This window comes from Glandiceps talaboti, chromosome 13 (assembly GCF_964340395.1).
Source record: "Glandiceps talaboti chromosome 13, keGlaTala1.1, whole genome shotgun sequence".
NCBI lineage: Eukaryota > Metazoa > Hemichordata > Enteropneusta > Spengelidae > Glandiceps > Glandiceps talaboti.
The window spans coordinates 5,366,063-5,383,295 of record NC_135561.1 but is presented as its reverse complement, the minus strand read 5'-3'; the positions used below and the strand labels follow the sequence as shown (position 1 = coordinate 5,383,295).

General features: G+C 34.7%; 2 protein-coding genes across 3 annotated transcripts in view; one reads left to right on the top strand and one right to left on the bottom strand.

The window, feature by feature from the left end:
* LOC144444145 (transmembrane and coiled-coil domains protein 2-like) overlaps positions 1–5,211 on the bottom strand; it is an 83,091-nt gene extending 77,880 nt beyond the window's left edge. The window contains exon 1 of the mRNA XM_078133551.1: positions 4,838–5,211. Coding sequence (XP_077989677.1) covers positions 4,838–4,856 — 19 coding nt within the window. The 5' untranslated portion in view covers positions 4,857–5,211. The remainder of the gene's footprint in view (positions 1–4,837) is intronic.
* A 204-nt stretch (positions 5,212–5,415) lies between these two features.
* LOC144444437 (ras-related GTP-binding protein C-like) lies at positions 5,416–16,952 on the top strand. 2 transcript variants are annotated; one of them, XM_078133849.1, is made up of 10 exons: positions 5,416–5,518; positions 6,598–6,746; positions 7,829–7,923; positions 8,406–8,539; positions 9,038–9,237; positions 10,001–10,115; positions 11,023–11,165; positions 11,767–11,915; positions 12,790–12,933; positions 14,769–16,952. In XM_078133849.1, the coding sequence occupies exons 1-10, from the start codon at positions 5,516–5,518 to the stop codon at positions 14,792–14,794; spliced, it is 1,158 nt and encodes a 385-aa protein (XP_077989975.1). In that variant the 5' UTR covers positions 5,416–5,515; the 3' UTR covers positions 14,795–16,952. The 2 variants fall into 2 exon arrangements, with proteins under 2 accessions (XP_077989975.1, XP_077989974.1); XM_078133848.1 differs by having other exon boundaries at positions 5,417–5,518; positions 12,790–12,991.
* The last annotated feature ends 281 nt before the right edge of the window (positions 16,953–17,233 follow it).

Sequence of the window (17,233 nt, the reverse complement as noted above, 5' to 3'; positions counted from 1 at the left end):
CTCACATTTATTTCATACATACAATGTAGTAAACACAATTCCAATGGGACTTAAAACAGTTGTCACATACACAATATTTCAGCTTACCTACAAGCTACAAATGTATTCTACCAAATACTACTACTACAATTACATATCTATATAAAGTTAAATGGCATAACACTTCATTTTGGTGTAGTACAAGATTATTGGCAGCAGGCATGGTAACAGCTTTACATTTGTCTCTATGAGGGATTATTGCAGTATGAATTCTAGGATTTTATATGTACAAAAAAACTTACAATTTACGATAACAAATTACATATTTACTTCATATTTTTATTTCAAATACCACGAAGGTACCCAGTATTAGTGGTTGGGCACTGACTTTATGAAGAGAGCAGTCAAATCCTGTACATGTTTATTTACATTACAGATATGAATGGTGGACTACCAATATCTTGAAATGCAAGACTAAGAAACTAAATACATCCAATGAAGGCTGACTAGCAACGACTCCACGCTGTCTTGGAATCAAGGGTCTTGTCACTGCTAAGAGGTTTGAGGGCAATTGAGACGAGGTCACACTAGACTAGGTCATACCTACTTTGTTGCTGATATACACTGATTTATCGATTCTAGTATTTTATATCCCAGTGTAACATAGTGGCTGCACTTTCATTTCACAGAAATGTAAGAGTGTGCCCTCTAAGCCAATCTAACGTGTCACTGACACACACAATCTCTAGTGACGCACCAAAATTTGGTGTTCCCCTATGTGGTGACTCACAAGAAATGTAAGTTTTATCATTTTGACTCGCAACAACATTTGGCTATCATTAGAGGACACACAGTACTACGTATGTAATCTGAACTAAAGACACATGTGATGGGAATTTACTTGAAATTCCAGATTTGTTGAATTTGATTTTCAAATCATTTAAGAATTTCGAACTTTAATACATCACTTAACTTTTTATTTTCTATACCTAAATATGACTTGTCTGTGTCAGTTACTTGAAAAGCTGAGTAGGAACAAAATACCAGATAATTTGAATCAAGTATCTAAATCGGACTTGTCTGTGTGTCGGTACCTTGAAAAAGAACAAAACTCCAGATAATATGAATTAAGGAGTACATCAACATAGCCATTAATACCACTGCCATGTCTTAGATTGACTTAAGTGTGTTTTATCTCCAGAGAGACAAGTTATCATCATTTGTGTTTCAGTTTATGTCACCCAGAACTACATACTAACTGATAAATTAGGATGTGTTTCATCCACTAAGTGACTGATTTATGCATTCTATTAAGTACTGGAACATTTCCAATGTCTATGTATAAATCACCCAGGGTCTGGAGGAACTGTGGATCCTTTTACAAGCTTTGATGTCAACACACTTTCTATGCCCTACATGTGGTTCAACCATGTTGTGTCTGTTTGGGTAATGGCCTATGTATTACTATTAGTCATAAGGACAATATCATAATTATGACATAAATGTCTGTTTCCTTGATGGACTCTGGCTCACTCCAATACAGTTTCCCCAAGTACAGAGTCAAACGAAAATGGACTTACAATGTTGTCATATTGATAGTAAATGGCTTTGTCAGTTTGTTACAGTAAGACTGGCTATTTATTAGTTTGACATTGGTGATTCCATGGAAGTTCTAGTCTACACATTTATGACTACCATTTGTAGATACAAGATATGTAGTCTGACAACTGTCAAGATCAACTATATTTTCTGCTGACTATTGATGGTTTATGGTCATACTAAACTACAGAATTAACACAACAAACAGAGGGGTGAAGTACAGTACAATGTAAACTACCAGTAATACAGAAAAGATCAATTTACTAGCCCACAGACTTGGCTATCTGACTTGACATACTGGCTTGACAGTATAGCTCAGAGACTTGGCTATCTGACTTGATATACTGATTTGACAGTATAGCCCAGAGACTTGGCTACCTGACTCAACATACTACTACTAGCTTGACAATATAGCTCAGAGACTTTGACATACTAGCTTGACAGTGTTTATGTTCTGGCGAATGACATTTTCAAGGAGGATAGCCAATCTCTGGGCTAAAAATTGTTATGTCATATGATATCTATATATCAATATCTGAAAAGACACTTCTTCTTCAACTACAAATATAACTAGCTCCTATATATCTTACACAATGTACTTGTTTTGTTTCTGGTCCACCTATTAAAATCAACCGCATGACCAGAGAGGGTGAAAAGAGGTGTTTTAATATCAGCTGATGGTACTTGGAAGTCTGTCCAGACAATGTGATGTACATGTGTGTTACATGGTCAGTGCATTATTAGGACATTCAATGAATGTCAATACTGCACCATTCATGTGCGTTACGTAATAGTGTACATTACTACACAGATCTGTCTATTGACTGCCTTCAATGGTATTTCTAAGTGTATTTTCACTGTACATGTAATCCTGCATTTAGAATAGATCATGTGGTTTGTGATGTCATGAAGTCATTTGAGTACAGATAACACCTCATGTTGGCTGGCAACATGTACATAAACAAAAACAGAACAACACAAAACAATATACTTTTAACTATAATTATTTCCTTCCTAAACACACAATCAATATTCTATATTTGCATTTCTCTCACCACATACACTTTCCTTTTCTTTATTAGACTTCTTTGACAACACACAGAATGACAGAGACCATGCCACTTTGGTGGGAACATGCACAAAAATTGTACACATAACCCAAATAATAACAATATGTTTAGTAGTTATTCCCATCAAAATAAATTTCAAATAAATGCAAGTGCCTTTTGTGGCAAACGGTACTACAACAGGACCAATAACTAGTAGTTACATGTCACATGAAATGTGTAAACAAAATCAGCCAGGCATTCAATTCCAAGTTCTTGTATTCATGTTATCTGATCATGTGTACACACTTCATCATCAACACTTTAATACCACTTCAATTTGTTGTAATTTGCTTTTAATTATAATCTCCTTATTTCTTTTTGTAATCATAAGAGACTTTCATGTGTTTTCAAATTTCTTCGTTGGGAACACATTTGTGTAAGACATTGGTATATATTTGTGTTTTGGTGGGGTTTATGATAGAGTAAATAAAAACACAATATTCTCGAGAAAGTTATTCTCACAGCATTTTTCCTACTTAGGTCTTTATGTTGCATTGACTAGTGATGGTCACGTGCTGAATACTAGTAGTGAGTCAATTTGTTGACAAAGACTGAAGTCAAAAATTTCAGGTACAATATTAATTTCCCTTTGAAGTGATGGAGTACATGAAGACATTATTGAATTGTTGGAGTATCTACTGATAAATGCTATCAATCTGAAGAATGCTGTATGCTCATTAAAAACATGAACTGGTGGTAAGTTGGCAAGGATAAAACCATTAATGTCCATCCGAGATAACGGTCAGATCATTGCCAAGTTCATGCATCAGCATCACACTTCATCTGGAAATCATCGTTGGTTTTCAGATCTAGCAATCAATTCCAATGTTACTACAGGATCACTAGATGTGAAAGCCAACAACAAGTCTCTGGGCTAGATTAAAATATTACAAGTAAGTTTATGACTTTAAAGTTTGCACACATTTTGAGTAGTATATGGTGATCCGTGTACATTTATTGTTTTACTTTGATGGTACAAAAATATTATTTATATTCAGGTATGGGAACCCCACTAATGGAAAAGGAGAAATCTAGTGTAGTTTCCTAATATAGATTATAATTTTGGTGGGTCACTCTGATAAAATTGTGACAATGGAAATCATGTAGATATCTTTAAACCAAATGTAACAGAAATATCAATGAAGAATCCTGATAAAATCACTGGGAACTTATCACACATAATACAAAACAATGTCTCAAAACATAGTTCACTCAGGGTCTGTGATCACACTGACTGGTTTTAAAAACTGGACTATAAAATAAAGACTCGCCTTTGAAATTGTAACTAATATCTTATCTTAAAATAATAATATATCTAACCAATAAAACACCTGTAGGTACACCTGTAATGACACTTGACCCTTGAACTTTGTCGCCAAAAGGTAAACAATGATGTCAGCAACCAGGATTCATTCAGTCTGTTGTTTAAAGTTCATGTCAAACATACCAGTACATACACACATATACAAATATGCATGTTATGTGTGTGTAAATTGACTTAACTGTGTTAGAGGTAGTGGTGAGATGGCATACTATACATACATACACAGTATGTCTACACACATGGCTACAGACAGACCACATGAACACACCCCTACATGCTGTGATGGTATTTTGTAAATTTTATCACAAACTTGGCCTGAGTATCAGACTTGCTAATTGTATGTTGATAAGTGTCAGACAGTGATTACAACACAAGCATGTATTTGTGAAAATATCAATTATTTCAATATTTGTAATTTTTCCATATTTGTCATCTTTTTTATTTTTTAATGAATATTAAGTGGTGTGGTGTACTATTTTTTTTTAATTAAAAACAAAAACAAAGAACATTGGCTACTTTCTCAAGGGTGGTGAAATGTACAGCACGCTCACATATGCCACACAATATGTAATTGATTTGTGTTTTGTGCGTTCAACACAAGTCTTGCAAGTAAACACTCACCACCCATGACAAAACAACAGACCAACACATGGCCGATAACTAAGCTTAAAACCAACGATACAGTTCTCTGTCGTCGCAGTTAACATAGGGAGCAAATGTGTTTTGTCATCGAAAATCGAAACTGGTGAGAGAAAACTGAAATCGAGTGTTTTTATGACAAACCTGCAAAATCAAAACAACAAAACTGGAGGTTAGAATTTCTTACCTGCTTGCAGGCTAGACATGGACACAGTTCACAACAGACCATACATAAACAATAAAAACCTAAATTTAGGGCGCGTACTCCTGATACTTGTGGTAGTATGGTGTCACCGATCGTAAAAATGACAATATGCAGGAAGGTCTTGAAAGTGAACTTCAGCTTCAAGTGGGATGCGATGACTTTCAGTCGAGTCGGAGTGGTGATGATGATCAGTCTCGAGCCTGGTAGAACAGATGTCGGGTCACCTCCACACTTGCAAAACAGCTCAAGAGGTACTAGAAAATTGCTGCATGGATAGCTAACTTTTGAAGCGCTGGTAGAAAAGTGAGTTTACATAAGTAGATACATGTTGCACGTCTTCCGAACAGAACCACGTCGTCCGATCGCTGTCAGTTCAAAGTCACTTCCGGTTTTTTGAATTAGCATTATGGGCTGATGTCATCGATAACCACCTCGAACACAACTTAAATTATTGGAACTATCACTTGTGATGTTATAAACAAATTTAGTTACTGTGTTATTTTTAATTACAGAAAAAATGTGTAATTTATTATTTTTAAAATATAAATTAGGAAACCATTACTGTAAATTTATTTATTTTAGTTATTCTTATGTTTAGTTTAGATCGAGCCCACAGTCACATGATAACTTTATTACAGTGTGTTACTCTACGATTGCAAGATGGTAAGTACTCAGGAACTTTTCAGTGATTTTTTCACGTTTTCACTTCCCCGACCGGTCTCCCGTGTATGTATATCGCCAGAGAGATAAAGCTCTGTTGTGAAGTTTGAAATGATTCCGTTTGGTGAAACCGCTTATTGATAATTCTCTCTGAATCAAATAGTGATCCTAGTTCATCGACTTGACATTTACTGAGACTGAGTGAGTCGTCGCGTCGAGTCGCCCATCGTAAATATTCCTTGATATATTTATCCAAACACTGTTTCAAACTCAAGAACATTTTCTTTTATTGACCATGTAATAACCAGTCATCATCTTTTTTTACGGCAATCGTTCAAAAGAGAAAAATGTTTACTACCTTGACGAACTTGTTAATATGGAGGAAGTGTACTGAACAGTAGATTGTGACGAAATGAAACGTGACTTTCACGTGCATACAGCCTGACGAAACAAACTTCCCATGTTTAATATTCTTGATATTGAATATGTATATGTTTAGTTTGTTTCCATTAATTGTAGCAACAATTCAGTGTATGAAACACTCGGCGAAAATATTCAAAATATCGAATTTCTTTCTGAATGTCAACAACTTCAAGTTCAGTTGTTGTCCTTATAGATTGTGTATCACGTGATGTGACCTTGATCAGGCTTGTGAGTCATTTGAAAAAAACTTTCATTAGAGAATGTGTCTGAGCACATAGTCTGCTACAGTACTCTGTAACAACATTCAGTATTGTCATTTGATTTGGCCATTTGAAAAATACTGCACAGTTGTGGGATAAATGTACTGAATAGTATCATCAGATAGTCAATACCAAATGTAAAACATATCTACATGTAGTCTGTTAGTTAGAGACTAGTCAAAATCAATGGTAACTGAAACAGGTCACACAATCGCTGAATCAGACCAAGTTTAAGTTCAGGCCAGTGACTGAATGTTATGATATAAGCTATTATCCTTATAAAATTAAATGTAGCATGTCATGTAGTTACATCTGAGCTAAATGTTGACAAAACTATTGTGGGTATCTCTGTAAATGAGACCTTGATGACAACAGTGTCAACCTATGTTTACTTTGCAGTCTTATGATGAGGAAGATTTTGGTGGTGGCTACAGTGTAGTTGGATCATTTCCTAAAGATTTTGGCTATGGACCTGATGACAGTGAAGCTGACAATGCAACTGCATCACCAGATAGTAAACCTAGAATATTACTAATGGGACTTCGGCGGTAAGTAATGTGAACTTGAGCTTTGCCGTCATGGGTGATCATTTAGGACATGTGCAGTGATGTGGACCAATTCTTGTTACCTAAAATAGAACTTAACCACATGGATGTAAGCATAATAAAATCAATTATTATTGAATTTCTTAGCCAACACCATGACTTCTGAGCAACATGTACACTATACATGTATTACTATGTATAAGCCCACATAGAATTAGTTGACCTTCTTGTTCTATATTGACCCTTTACCATAAGGTCAAATGTAATTACCATTCTTGCAAACCAGAGCTGTTATTTCTTCCACCATACTGTGAAATAATGAACTCTGGCCGTAAAAGAGTCTGTGGTTTGCGACAATGGTAATTACAGGTACCATGAATTGTTGTCTGTACTGTAATACATATATGGTAAGTTTAAGGTTGTGATCTCCATACACAGTACAGTAAGTCCACCAACTGTGTTTTGACGAACATTTTTCCTTACACACAGTTGTTTCCGAACTAGCATCACCTTTACAAGATTCAACCAACTTGGTGAATATCAAAATCAAACAGGGAAAGTAGCAATTCTGTCATATTTTTAATCAAGTTGAAACCTGTATCAACACTGTACATTGAAATCTTATTGTAAGTAGCATCATTACAATGCTGTTACCATGACAATGTTCACACTTTTACTCCAGAGTTATGCAACCAGCACTGTTGTTTAGAATCAAGAAAAACAATCACTTATTGTTTACAGTCAAAGTACAATGAGGAACTGGGTTTGTTATTGAAAAATATAATCAACACCACACATGTATGTGGTTAATTGGATTGTATTGTTCTGTATGTACAGTGAAAGACAAGACAAACACCCCCACCCCTCCAGCAGGTACCCACATATCTTTCCTTTGTCACACTCCTCATCTTACACCATGAAGTAATGTCATATAAATAGGATGTTGTTGATGAGAAGTAGGGCAAATTAGAATACAATCTCATAGTAGGTATGCAGTGAAATATTCTGATCTCGTAGTATTGAACACTCATCAAGGATGTTGGATTTGTGGTAACATGTGAGTTTTGTTTCTTTGTTTATTTCAGGAGTGGGAAGTCATCAATACAAAAAGTAGTATTTCATAAGATGTCACCAAATGAAACGTTATTTCTGGAAAGTACAAATAAAATAGTAAAAGATGGTAAGTCATGTTCTGATTGCACATCGTCTTGACGACACTAGTAATAAAATAAGTTCTGTCTTGAAGAATGTACAAGATCTTTGCAGTTGGTTAGACATTTTGGTTTCTAATGAACAAATAAACTCGGTAAAGTACATGTTCACACTAAAGATCACTCCTATTATCATATAGTTAGACTTTGAAAGTATCCAGATTCAAGTTATATTGAGATAGTACAACCTGGCTAATTTTTAATTACTTCAATCCAATATACTTGTACATCAAAGGCTTTTACATCGGGTACTGTGTGAGTGAAGAAACAAAGCCCAAAACATTTTGCCAAGCTCGAAGATATTCTTCACTTTAGACACTACATTTGATAACAATAATTGTTCTTAGTAGTCCTGTTTTTTCCAAATTATGTTGTTTTTTTGCGTGATAAAAACCTTGCAGAAAGAGGATTAATTTATTTCAAGTAATAACTAAATTCTTTCCTTTTTCAGATATCAACAATAGTTCCTTTGTACAGTTTCAAATCTGGGATTTTCCTGGCCAGATTGATTTCTTTGATCCTACATTTGATTCAGAGATGATATTTGGTGGATGTGGTGCCCTGATATTTGTAATTGATGCACAGGTAATCCAGCTGAGCAATTCAAGTCTTTCAGATTATTGAATAGTCTAGGCTGTTTATTCCTGCTGTTAGCGCACACACACACATACATCATATACATAAACTAATATATACAGTACCCTCAATGACTTGTACACAAATAATTCACCAATTCAAGTATTTCAAGTAAGGGGTTTGGTGTATTCAGTGGGCAAAAACTTAGAGATGAGTAGAAAAGTTAGAGACATTGATGTAGGTTATGGATGGCAGGCTTGTTGGACGATATCATGGTTTTCTAATGTGACACAATTTACTTCAAAACAGTGCTTGAATTTATTACTCCAAGCTTCTCTTACACCAGATATGAGTTGTTATTAGTTTGAGGTCTTGTGTATCCACATTTAGCATATTTTTGAATTTTTTTTACAAAAACACATAGTATAACACTTGTAATAACCTCAAAATGTTCTTAAACATTCATGTAGTCATTTTGGTCTGTATTTTTGTCTTTCTGTATCACAGGATGACTATGTCGATGCATTAGCTAAACTTCATGTAACAGTTACAAGGGCTTACAAAGTCAATCCTAATATCAAGTTTGAAGTGTTTATCCACAAAGTAGATGGTTTATCAGACGATCATAAGATAGAAACACAACGAGATATTCACCAGAGAGCTACCGATGAGTTAGCTGATGCAAGTCTGGATAATGTACATCTTAGGTAAGAAATACACACTTTAAGGTTTTCTGGTATCACAATAGGGAACTTGCAATCCAGACTGAGCATGCTCAGATGCAAAGGAGTATGGGATTATCTGTGGTTATCGTAATACCTAATTTGGAGCTACTGAAATAAATTAACCTCCCACAGTGGTCACAGTAACTATGAATTTATCATTTGTGGTTACAAAGAATGTATCAACATTGTTTACAATGTAGTATTATTTATCACATTTCCCATCATGCAACATTCAACATGGCGGGTTTGCAAGTTCCCTATTGGTTTTATACAACAGAGCAAAACGTAACATAATAATACAACAGAACATAACATACAAATAAAGTGAACACAGAGATATATTCATTAAAAAGTCACTGATGAGTAGATGATACCAGCCTTGAAAATGTTCATCAGATGTAAAAGTATGTGGCACAATATTGTACATAAACCTGCCATTTTGAATGATGCATCATGGGAAATATATCATTCTATGGTTAAATGTGAATTTATCACTTTGTGAATAATTTGTCAAATTTGTGGGTAACCAAAAATGATTTAGCCTCGGTTACCAAGACTGTTGCAGGAGGGCTTTCCTTTTTACCATCCCAGATTACAGTGCAACTACAAATATATCCCATAATAGTCCTTTCTAGCTTAGCATACCCAAGTCCTGCTCAGAATGTCCTGTGAGTATGGTGATAAGTGAACTCTTGAGTTGTTCATATTAACACTTTTTTTTCCCAACATTTTCTGTGTTTTTCAGTTTTTATCTGACAAGTATCTATGATCATTCTATATTTGAAGCCTTCAGTAAAGTTGTACAGAAGTTGATTCCTCAGTTACCGACACTAGAGAATCTCCTCAACATTCTCATTTCAGTAAGTCCAGTTATCTTTCCTGCCTGACTTTTACTCTGTTGTTGTTGTTGTGTATAAGTACTATGTTGAAAGTATCTACTATCCAGTGTGACATTTCAGTCAATTTGTCTTGCTACTCACACACACCAGTTTCTTGTGGCCCACCAGTAAGATGTGGTGTTCCCTGACTATGTGGTAACACAGATTTTGACCAACAACATATATATTGATGGCACAGAAAAACAATGAAAATTAAAACAACAGTAGTATGCCGTATGAAAATAATGAGATCTCAAGAGTTTTTAGGGTATCAACAGATCAATTGACATATTAAAAAGAACACCTGTAATATCTCACTTCTGATATATAAGCCACTGGTCTTGCAGTATAAATTAATTCAAATTATACGTTTTGTAATGAAATAATTTGAAAATTTGTCAAAGATGAAGATTTTTCTGTAATTCTGTAATGTTCTGTTGTAGCCCCCTTTAAAAGGTCTCCCAACAACAGCATATTATGAAGTTCAAAAAATGACTTGAACCCATTCTCCATTTTAGTTATAGAAGGCCAGAACAATATATTTTGTTCATTTCATTAATTGATGAGATAGCTAATTGTTAGTGCTTAGTTAATATATAAGCGTAATTTGTCGCATAACTGCAGAAAGGTCATATCTGCTATGCAATTGTATAGGCAGATACGACCTTACTGCACCGATGCGATGAATTCATTAGTGGCATAACTTACAAAGAATTTCCATAATTTTTAGCATTCATGCATTCAACATAATATGATGAGTTTCGTTGAAACAACTTATATTAATTTGGGGCCAATTTATTATTATGCTTTCATTTCTAGAATTAACATCAAACCCAGTAATCTTTAGAGGTGTTGATTAATTTTATTTTCTACCCATTTATTTGTACAGAATTCAGGAATAGAGAAAGCATTTTTATTTGATGTTGTTAGTAAAATCTACATCGCCACAGACAGCTCACCGGTTGACATGCAGTCATATGAACTGTGTTGTGATATGATTGATGTTGTTATTGATGTCTCGTGTATTTATGGGTAAGTCTTGGAAAAAATGTTCCTTTTGATGTCACTATCATAGTGGTGTGTTTTGGAGTAACTTACTAGTAAGGTCACTGTGACAAGAGTTGCATGTATGTTTCACCTCATTGAGTACAGTTTAAATAGAATTCAAAGAAAAGTTTCAAATTGAAGGCCAATACCTTGCACACATGTTAGAAAAATGTCACTTAGTGGCCTGTATCAGTTTTGAAAAATTGTATGTTCATGAATACTTTCCTTTGCAAAGGTTTCATTTATAGTCTAAGTTTCAGTAGAAATTACTTTGACAATAAAATGGTTTCTTTCATTTCTTTCATTTGCATTTGAAGAGTCAGGGGTCTTCCCAGTCTGAAATAAGTGCTGGTTGGTTATTAATATTCATGATCATCCGTTAGGTAAATTTATGCAAAAAGATTTTCCAATCTATGGTGCAATCATATGCATGATAAACAAAGACAATGTGAATGATTCAAATCATTTTGTTGAGGTTACATCTGAGTGTTCGTTGATTCTGATTAGTGCCGGCCAGACTGGGGAGAACCCTTTCAGAATGTATTGTTATGTTGACATGTTTATTTGTTTGTTTGTTTGTTGACAGGTTACGAGAAGAGAACGAAGGAAGTGCCTATGATGCAGAGTCAAGTTCAATCATTAAACTCAATAATGCTACAATCCTCTACTTGAGAGAAGTCAACAGATACTTAGCTTTAGTTTGTATTCTTAGAGAAGATAATTTTGATAGACATGGTAAGTGAAAATAGAATTTTGTCTAAATGTCAATGATCATAAATGCAAAATGATCTACAGGTTATAATTGTGTATGTATTCACTGAGTTATCATAATTCTCGGTACCTGAAATAGAACATTACTGCCCTAGGTGCATCATAAAAATAACGAACATTTGATTTCCTGGTTGACACCATAACTTCCGCTACATGCGTTGTGTGCATTATGCACCTTCTTGTTCTATTTTCACCCTCTAGCATAAAGTGAAATGCTATTGCAGGTACTAAGAATTGTATTGTGATTATATTGCTTGGTTGACAAAGGAGGTACAGTTGTACCCTGAATGATTCCAACTACAAAGACTTGCTTGGCATGCTACAAATAGTCCAAAACTAGGGTTGAAAATGTCATATTTTGACCAAGTAAATCAGACTCCGCCTGGCAAAAGTCTACATATTTGCAATTCAAAGTGACAATTTGACCTCAAGGTCATGGAAGACAATTTATTACTTAACAGCACCACCAGCACTTATAATCAGGTCTCAACTCTGAGACATGACTGAGCCTGGCATGGCTGGAATATTTTACAATTTTGAAACTATATCCAAAATTTGGGGTCAAAAGTTGTCATGCATACAAAGAGGGGTCAAACTTCTACATAATGCTCAAAAATCAAGCTTAAAAGTCTATAGGTATTGAACACGGATATTAAAAACTCTAGTAAGTGTGTAATGAATGCTTACTTTTAGGAGTTATCCGCCAGGAGATGGGACATGATAGGATTCCATCTAACAATTGCAAACTTCTTACAGATACGTGGACATCTTATAATTTGTTGTTATTTTTTTCTTCTATTTTAAAGTTTTTATTTTTTTTTCTATTTTAAACTTGTAGGTCTGATAGACTACAACTTTCACTGTTTTAAAAATGCAATCCAAGAAGTTTTTGAAGTACGATTGAAATCGCAACAAGGCATGCTGTCATCATCACAGACACCCGGCAGTCCCAGTGGAGGTGCTGGAAGTCCACAAACTAATGGTATGGTCTCCCCAGCCAAACCTGTCTAAATGTTGTTGTGGGTGACAGTTGACTTTAGGTTAGTAGAGTGGTGTCCAACATCATGCTTAATGTATTGTAACGTAATGTTATGTTCTTTGTGACTTTCCTTGCTGCTATAACATCAAAATTAACGGGGAACACCGCTCCAGGATATGAAGTCATTTCATAAACTATGGGTTTGCAAGAATCTTGTGCCTTTATAGGGTACCCCTGCTATATCTTTGCATGGGTGTCAGCAGAAGTAATATATTCAGGTACACAATGAATATACATGATAGGTTTTATGCTGAAGGGTATAGGCACTCAGGACTCATATAACATCATGAAATGACTCTCCAGAACCTATAGTTTATGAAATGGTCTCTATTTCCAGGAGTAGTGATCCCCTTTAACCCTATCTGTGTCATGAAAGCATGATGACAGGTGTCGATACTTCTAGCTTCCCTGTTTCTTTACTATCAAAATTAATCCTGTCTGCAACACTGTATGAAAGCACAACGATAGTAGTTGGTCTTGTAGCTTCCCTTCCCTCTGTACTATCAAAATTAATCCTGTCTGCAACACTGTATGAAAGCACAATGATAGCTGGTTGTGTGGCGTTCCTTCCTTCTTTACTATCAAAATTAACCCTGTCTGCAACACTGTATAAAAGCACAATGATAGCTGGTCTTGTGGCATTCCTTCCTTCTGTACTGTCAAAATTAACCCTTTCTACCTTCTAAGCATGATTATAAATTGCAGGGCAAATGAATCTGTTGAAGTCAACAAAACTATCTAATCTCAGTATGCAAACAAATAATAATTAAATTCTTTATGGTAATAACCTGTACACATATTCATTTAAATGTAATATACACATAGCAAGAGTGATTATTAGAATGAATGGCTGCCCCATACATAGCAATGAAATATAGAGGGCGCTAGTTACCCATTTCCCCTGTTAATTAATTATGGCAACCCATCCCCCTCCTCATCACCTTGAAAATGATAAATCGTTAACTTTTTCAATGAAATGTGTTTGCCAAATGTTTCACCAGTAACGTTTTTGTCTTGCATACCTGTTTGGAAAGAGATTAAACTAACTGCAGAAGCATCCTGCTGCAATGCATCATTGCAAAAATAGCGTTTGGCAACCAAATTATCACTGATTATACTCATGTCAAAACAAATTGCTGTAAGGTGGAAAAGCCCTTGTCCAGCTGTTCAGAGACCAATATTGACTGTACATATCACATGCTGTGCTAATTTGGGACACCTCAACTGAAAGACTTTTTTCCCTCATTGGATGTTGTGAAGTAAATGAGACTTCTCCTGATTGGATATTGAGGAAGTAGTTTTGATTGGATGTTGTAAAGCAAATATAAAACTAATCCTGATTGGATGTTGATAAAAGTAATTTGATTGGATGTTGTGAAGCAAGTATAAAATTAACCCTGATTGGATGTTGTGAAAACTAATCCTGGTTGGATGTTGTGAACAAATGTAACACTAATTCTGATTGGTTTTGATTTGATGTTGTTTGAAAATTGCTGTTCTGAACAGCACTCCAAGTGGCTAAATTAAAAAATCTTTTGTTTTTCTGATAACTGCAATATGGCCTATTCAAAAACCGTGGTTCATAAACAGATTAAGACAGTTGACTTGAACTGTACAGGGAAATAACAAGAACTTGAGATCACAGATGGTACTACTGAATTTGCATAATATGATAAAGTTAGTCAAAGAATGGCAGAAGGTTTTAAAATGTAAACTTTTCTTGTAAAGCTTATTATTATAATGTAACTACAATTTGTGTTGTCTGTTTTATTCCACAGAAAGCAAGAAATCTCTTCCTGTATAGGTCCGGTTGTATATAGCTTACTACATTGCATAGACTGGATGAAGACAGCTGAGACTTGGATGAATATTTTAAACTGTGTAAGATATTCTAGTCTCATCATACCGTTCATCATGTCACCTATCCCTGGGCCTGGCTATGGACATATTGTACGGCGTTTTGCTCTGCATTTTGACCAATTGTGGTGAAACGTATCATGTAAACTTATTGTATGGTGACAATGGGATGTTATATTTTATTGTATAGAAATATGGTCTGCTGGATTGACTTGTCTTGCCACTGATACCCCATATGTACACACTGATGGATATGACATACATCACTATTTGACACTACTGAGGGCGCTGTTCAAGTAACTCACAGATATATCATTGACATTGAGGGTGCTCTTGAAGTGCTACGTGGAATTTGTTGTGGGAACTGGATATCCATAGGTCTTGTTCATTTTTGTGCGTCTTCTGTTAAAATACATAAGCTGGTACAAGTGAAAGGGTGCTTAGATGGGGAATTGTGATACATATTTTGCGTACTTCACATTTATTATAATTTCTATCATGCGACTATTTATGTTGTAGAGAGTCTGTAGGCGTCGATAAAAGTTGACACAGTTCATAACTTTTGTAGAAGCTTGGACAATATTTCTCATTTTTTTGTAGAAAAGGTATAATATATCAACAGATCACTGTCCATGAAAACAATGATATGGGTATCATCCAAAGGCCATGGTCTTGTAAAGAAATTGATATCTGAAAACAGAAATTGGAAACTTAAAAAGGAAATTTCACTTACTGAGTTTCTGCTAAAATTGTAAACTGTCTGAAACAAATTGTATATCTTCAGACAAATTTGTGTATGCTGTTGAAATTTGTCGCAAAATAATGTCAGGGGTGGGTGATCATCAAGAGATTTCTTTACATGAAAGAAGAAATAAAAAGGTAATTTGAATATTGTATACAGTGAGGTATCGGTAAATATGTTATGATTTGTGTAATTGTAATGTGTGTAGTATTACCATTTCAAAGTATACAAATTGATAAACAGTGAAGTCTGGATTCCAGGGAGTGGGGTTGGATGGGTGAGAGGGGGTGGGGAAGCAGTGTGAATAGAATTGGAGTTGTAATCATATTTTGGAATTTTCAAATGATTCATCCAAAATATGGGCACTGGCAGCCATCTTAAATTGCATATATAATTAAACCCTTGACCCTTAACCTGTGACATTTGACATTTTAAAGAAATCCTGTGTATTGTCAGAATAGAGAAGAATCTCATATCGGTGGTCAAATTGTTATTATTTGAAATATTTCATATTCATACTCATATTTAGGTCACATTTCAAAGTTCAAGTTATTGCAAAGGTGCCATTTAAGATGGCTGCCAGAATATGGTGTCAAAGTTCAAGTCCTTGCAAATGTACTATTCAAAATGGCTGCCAGATCACATTTTTTTGGTATCTGTTATGTTGATTTAATTTGAAAAATTTCTAAACAATTTTTGGGCAGAATATTTTTGGAAATGCAAGCTACCTAAAGTGTGTATTCTCTTGAATTTTCCCATAAAGTCTTGATAAATTAAGGTTAGACACAGATATTATTGTACTAATAAACATTTTGTGATGTGCTAGCTGCAGCTAATAAAGAAATTTCAACCTTTTGTGAAAAGACACTTACTTTGGAATTTTGTATTCTTAGTTCTTGCATTTTGTACATAATTTCCAGGATATGCAAGAAAATTTCACCAGTGTGCATGTCTACATTTTGTGTTTTCATAGCAACAACGAGTATATTTTTGGCAGCCATTTTGTTTTTCTGATGACTTACTTGACTGAAGCACAGCTATCCAACACAAATTCCTTTTATTTTCCTGCATTATTTACTGTGATTTTGGACCAAAATTGAATGGAATTATGTTATCAACACATTTGCAGACATGTTGAACATGTAATCGTTGAACAGTTGTATTTTTATTGCAAGGGAAAGAAATCAAATTGCAGTTTTTTTTACCTATGTACAATGTAGTTCAGTTCTTTGCCTAGACTACCTTGCTATTGCTAACATAGACATATCTCTCCAATGTCTATATTGCTACTCACGCCAACATTTTTGATAGATTTCTTTGTAACATATTATATACTATTAAACCAAATAAAAACTTATTGGATTAGTTATATTTGTTGCGGTGGTCATTATTCTAAACAGTATCCATAACTTATATCAATCTTTATCTAAAAAGAAGATCTTTCATTTTTAGCTACTTGTCTCACATACAAGTCCAATGATAGCTGATACTTATGAGGTCAGTGTTTCTGTTTTGGTCTTGCATTATTTTGATACAAGTATACAGTATCCCTTACTAAAAATACACTAATTGCCCATTGCAGACAGCAAACAGCAAACAGGATACTGAGAATACAGCACCCTCGCTCAAATTGAGGGTATCATC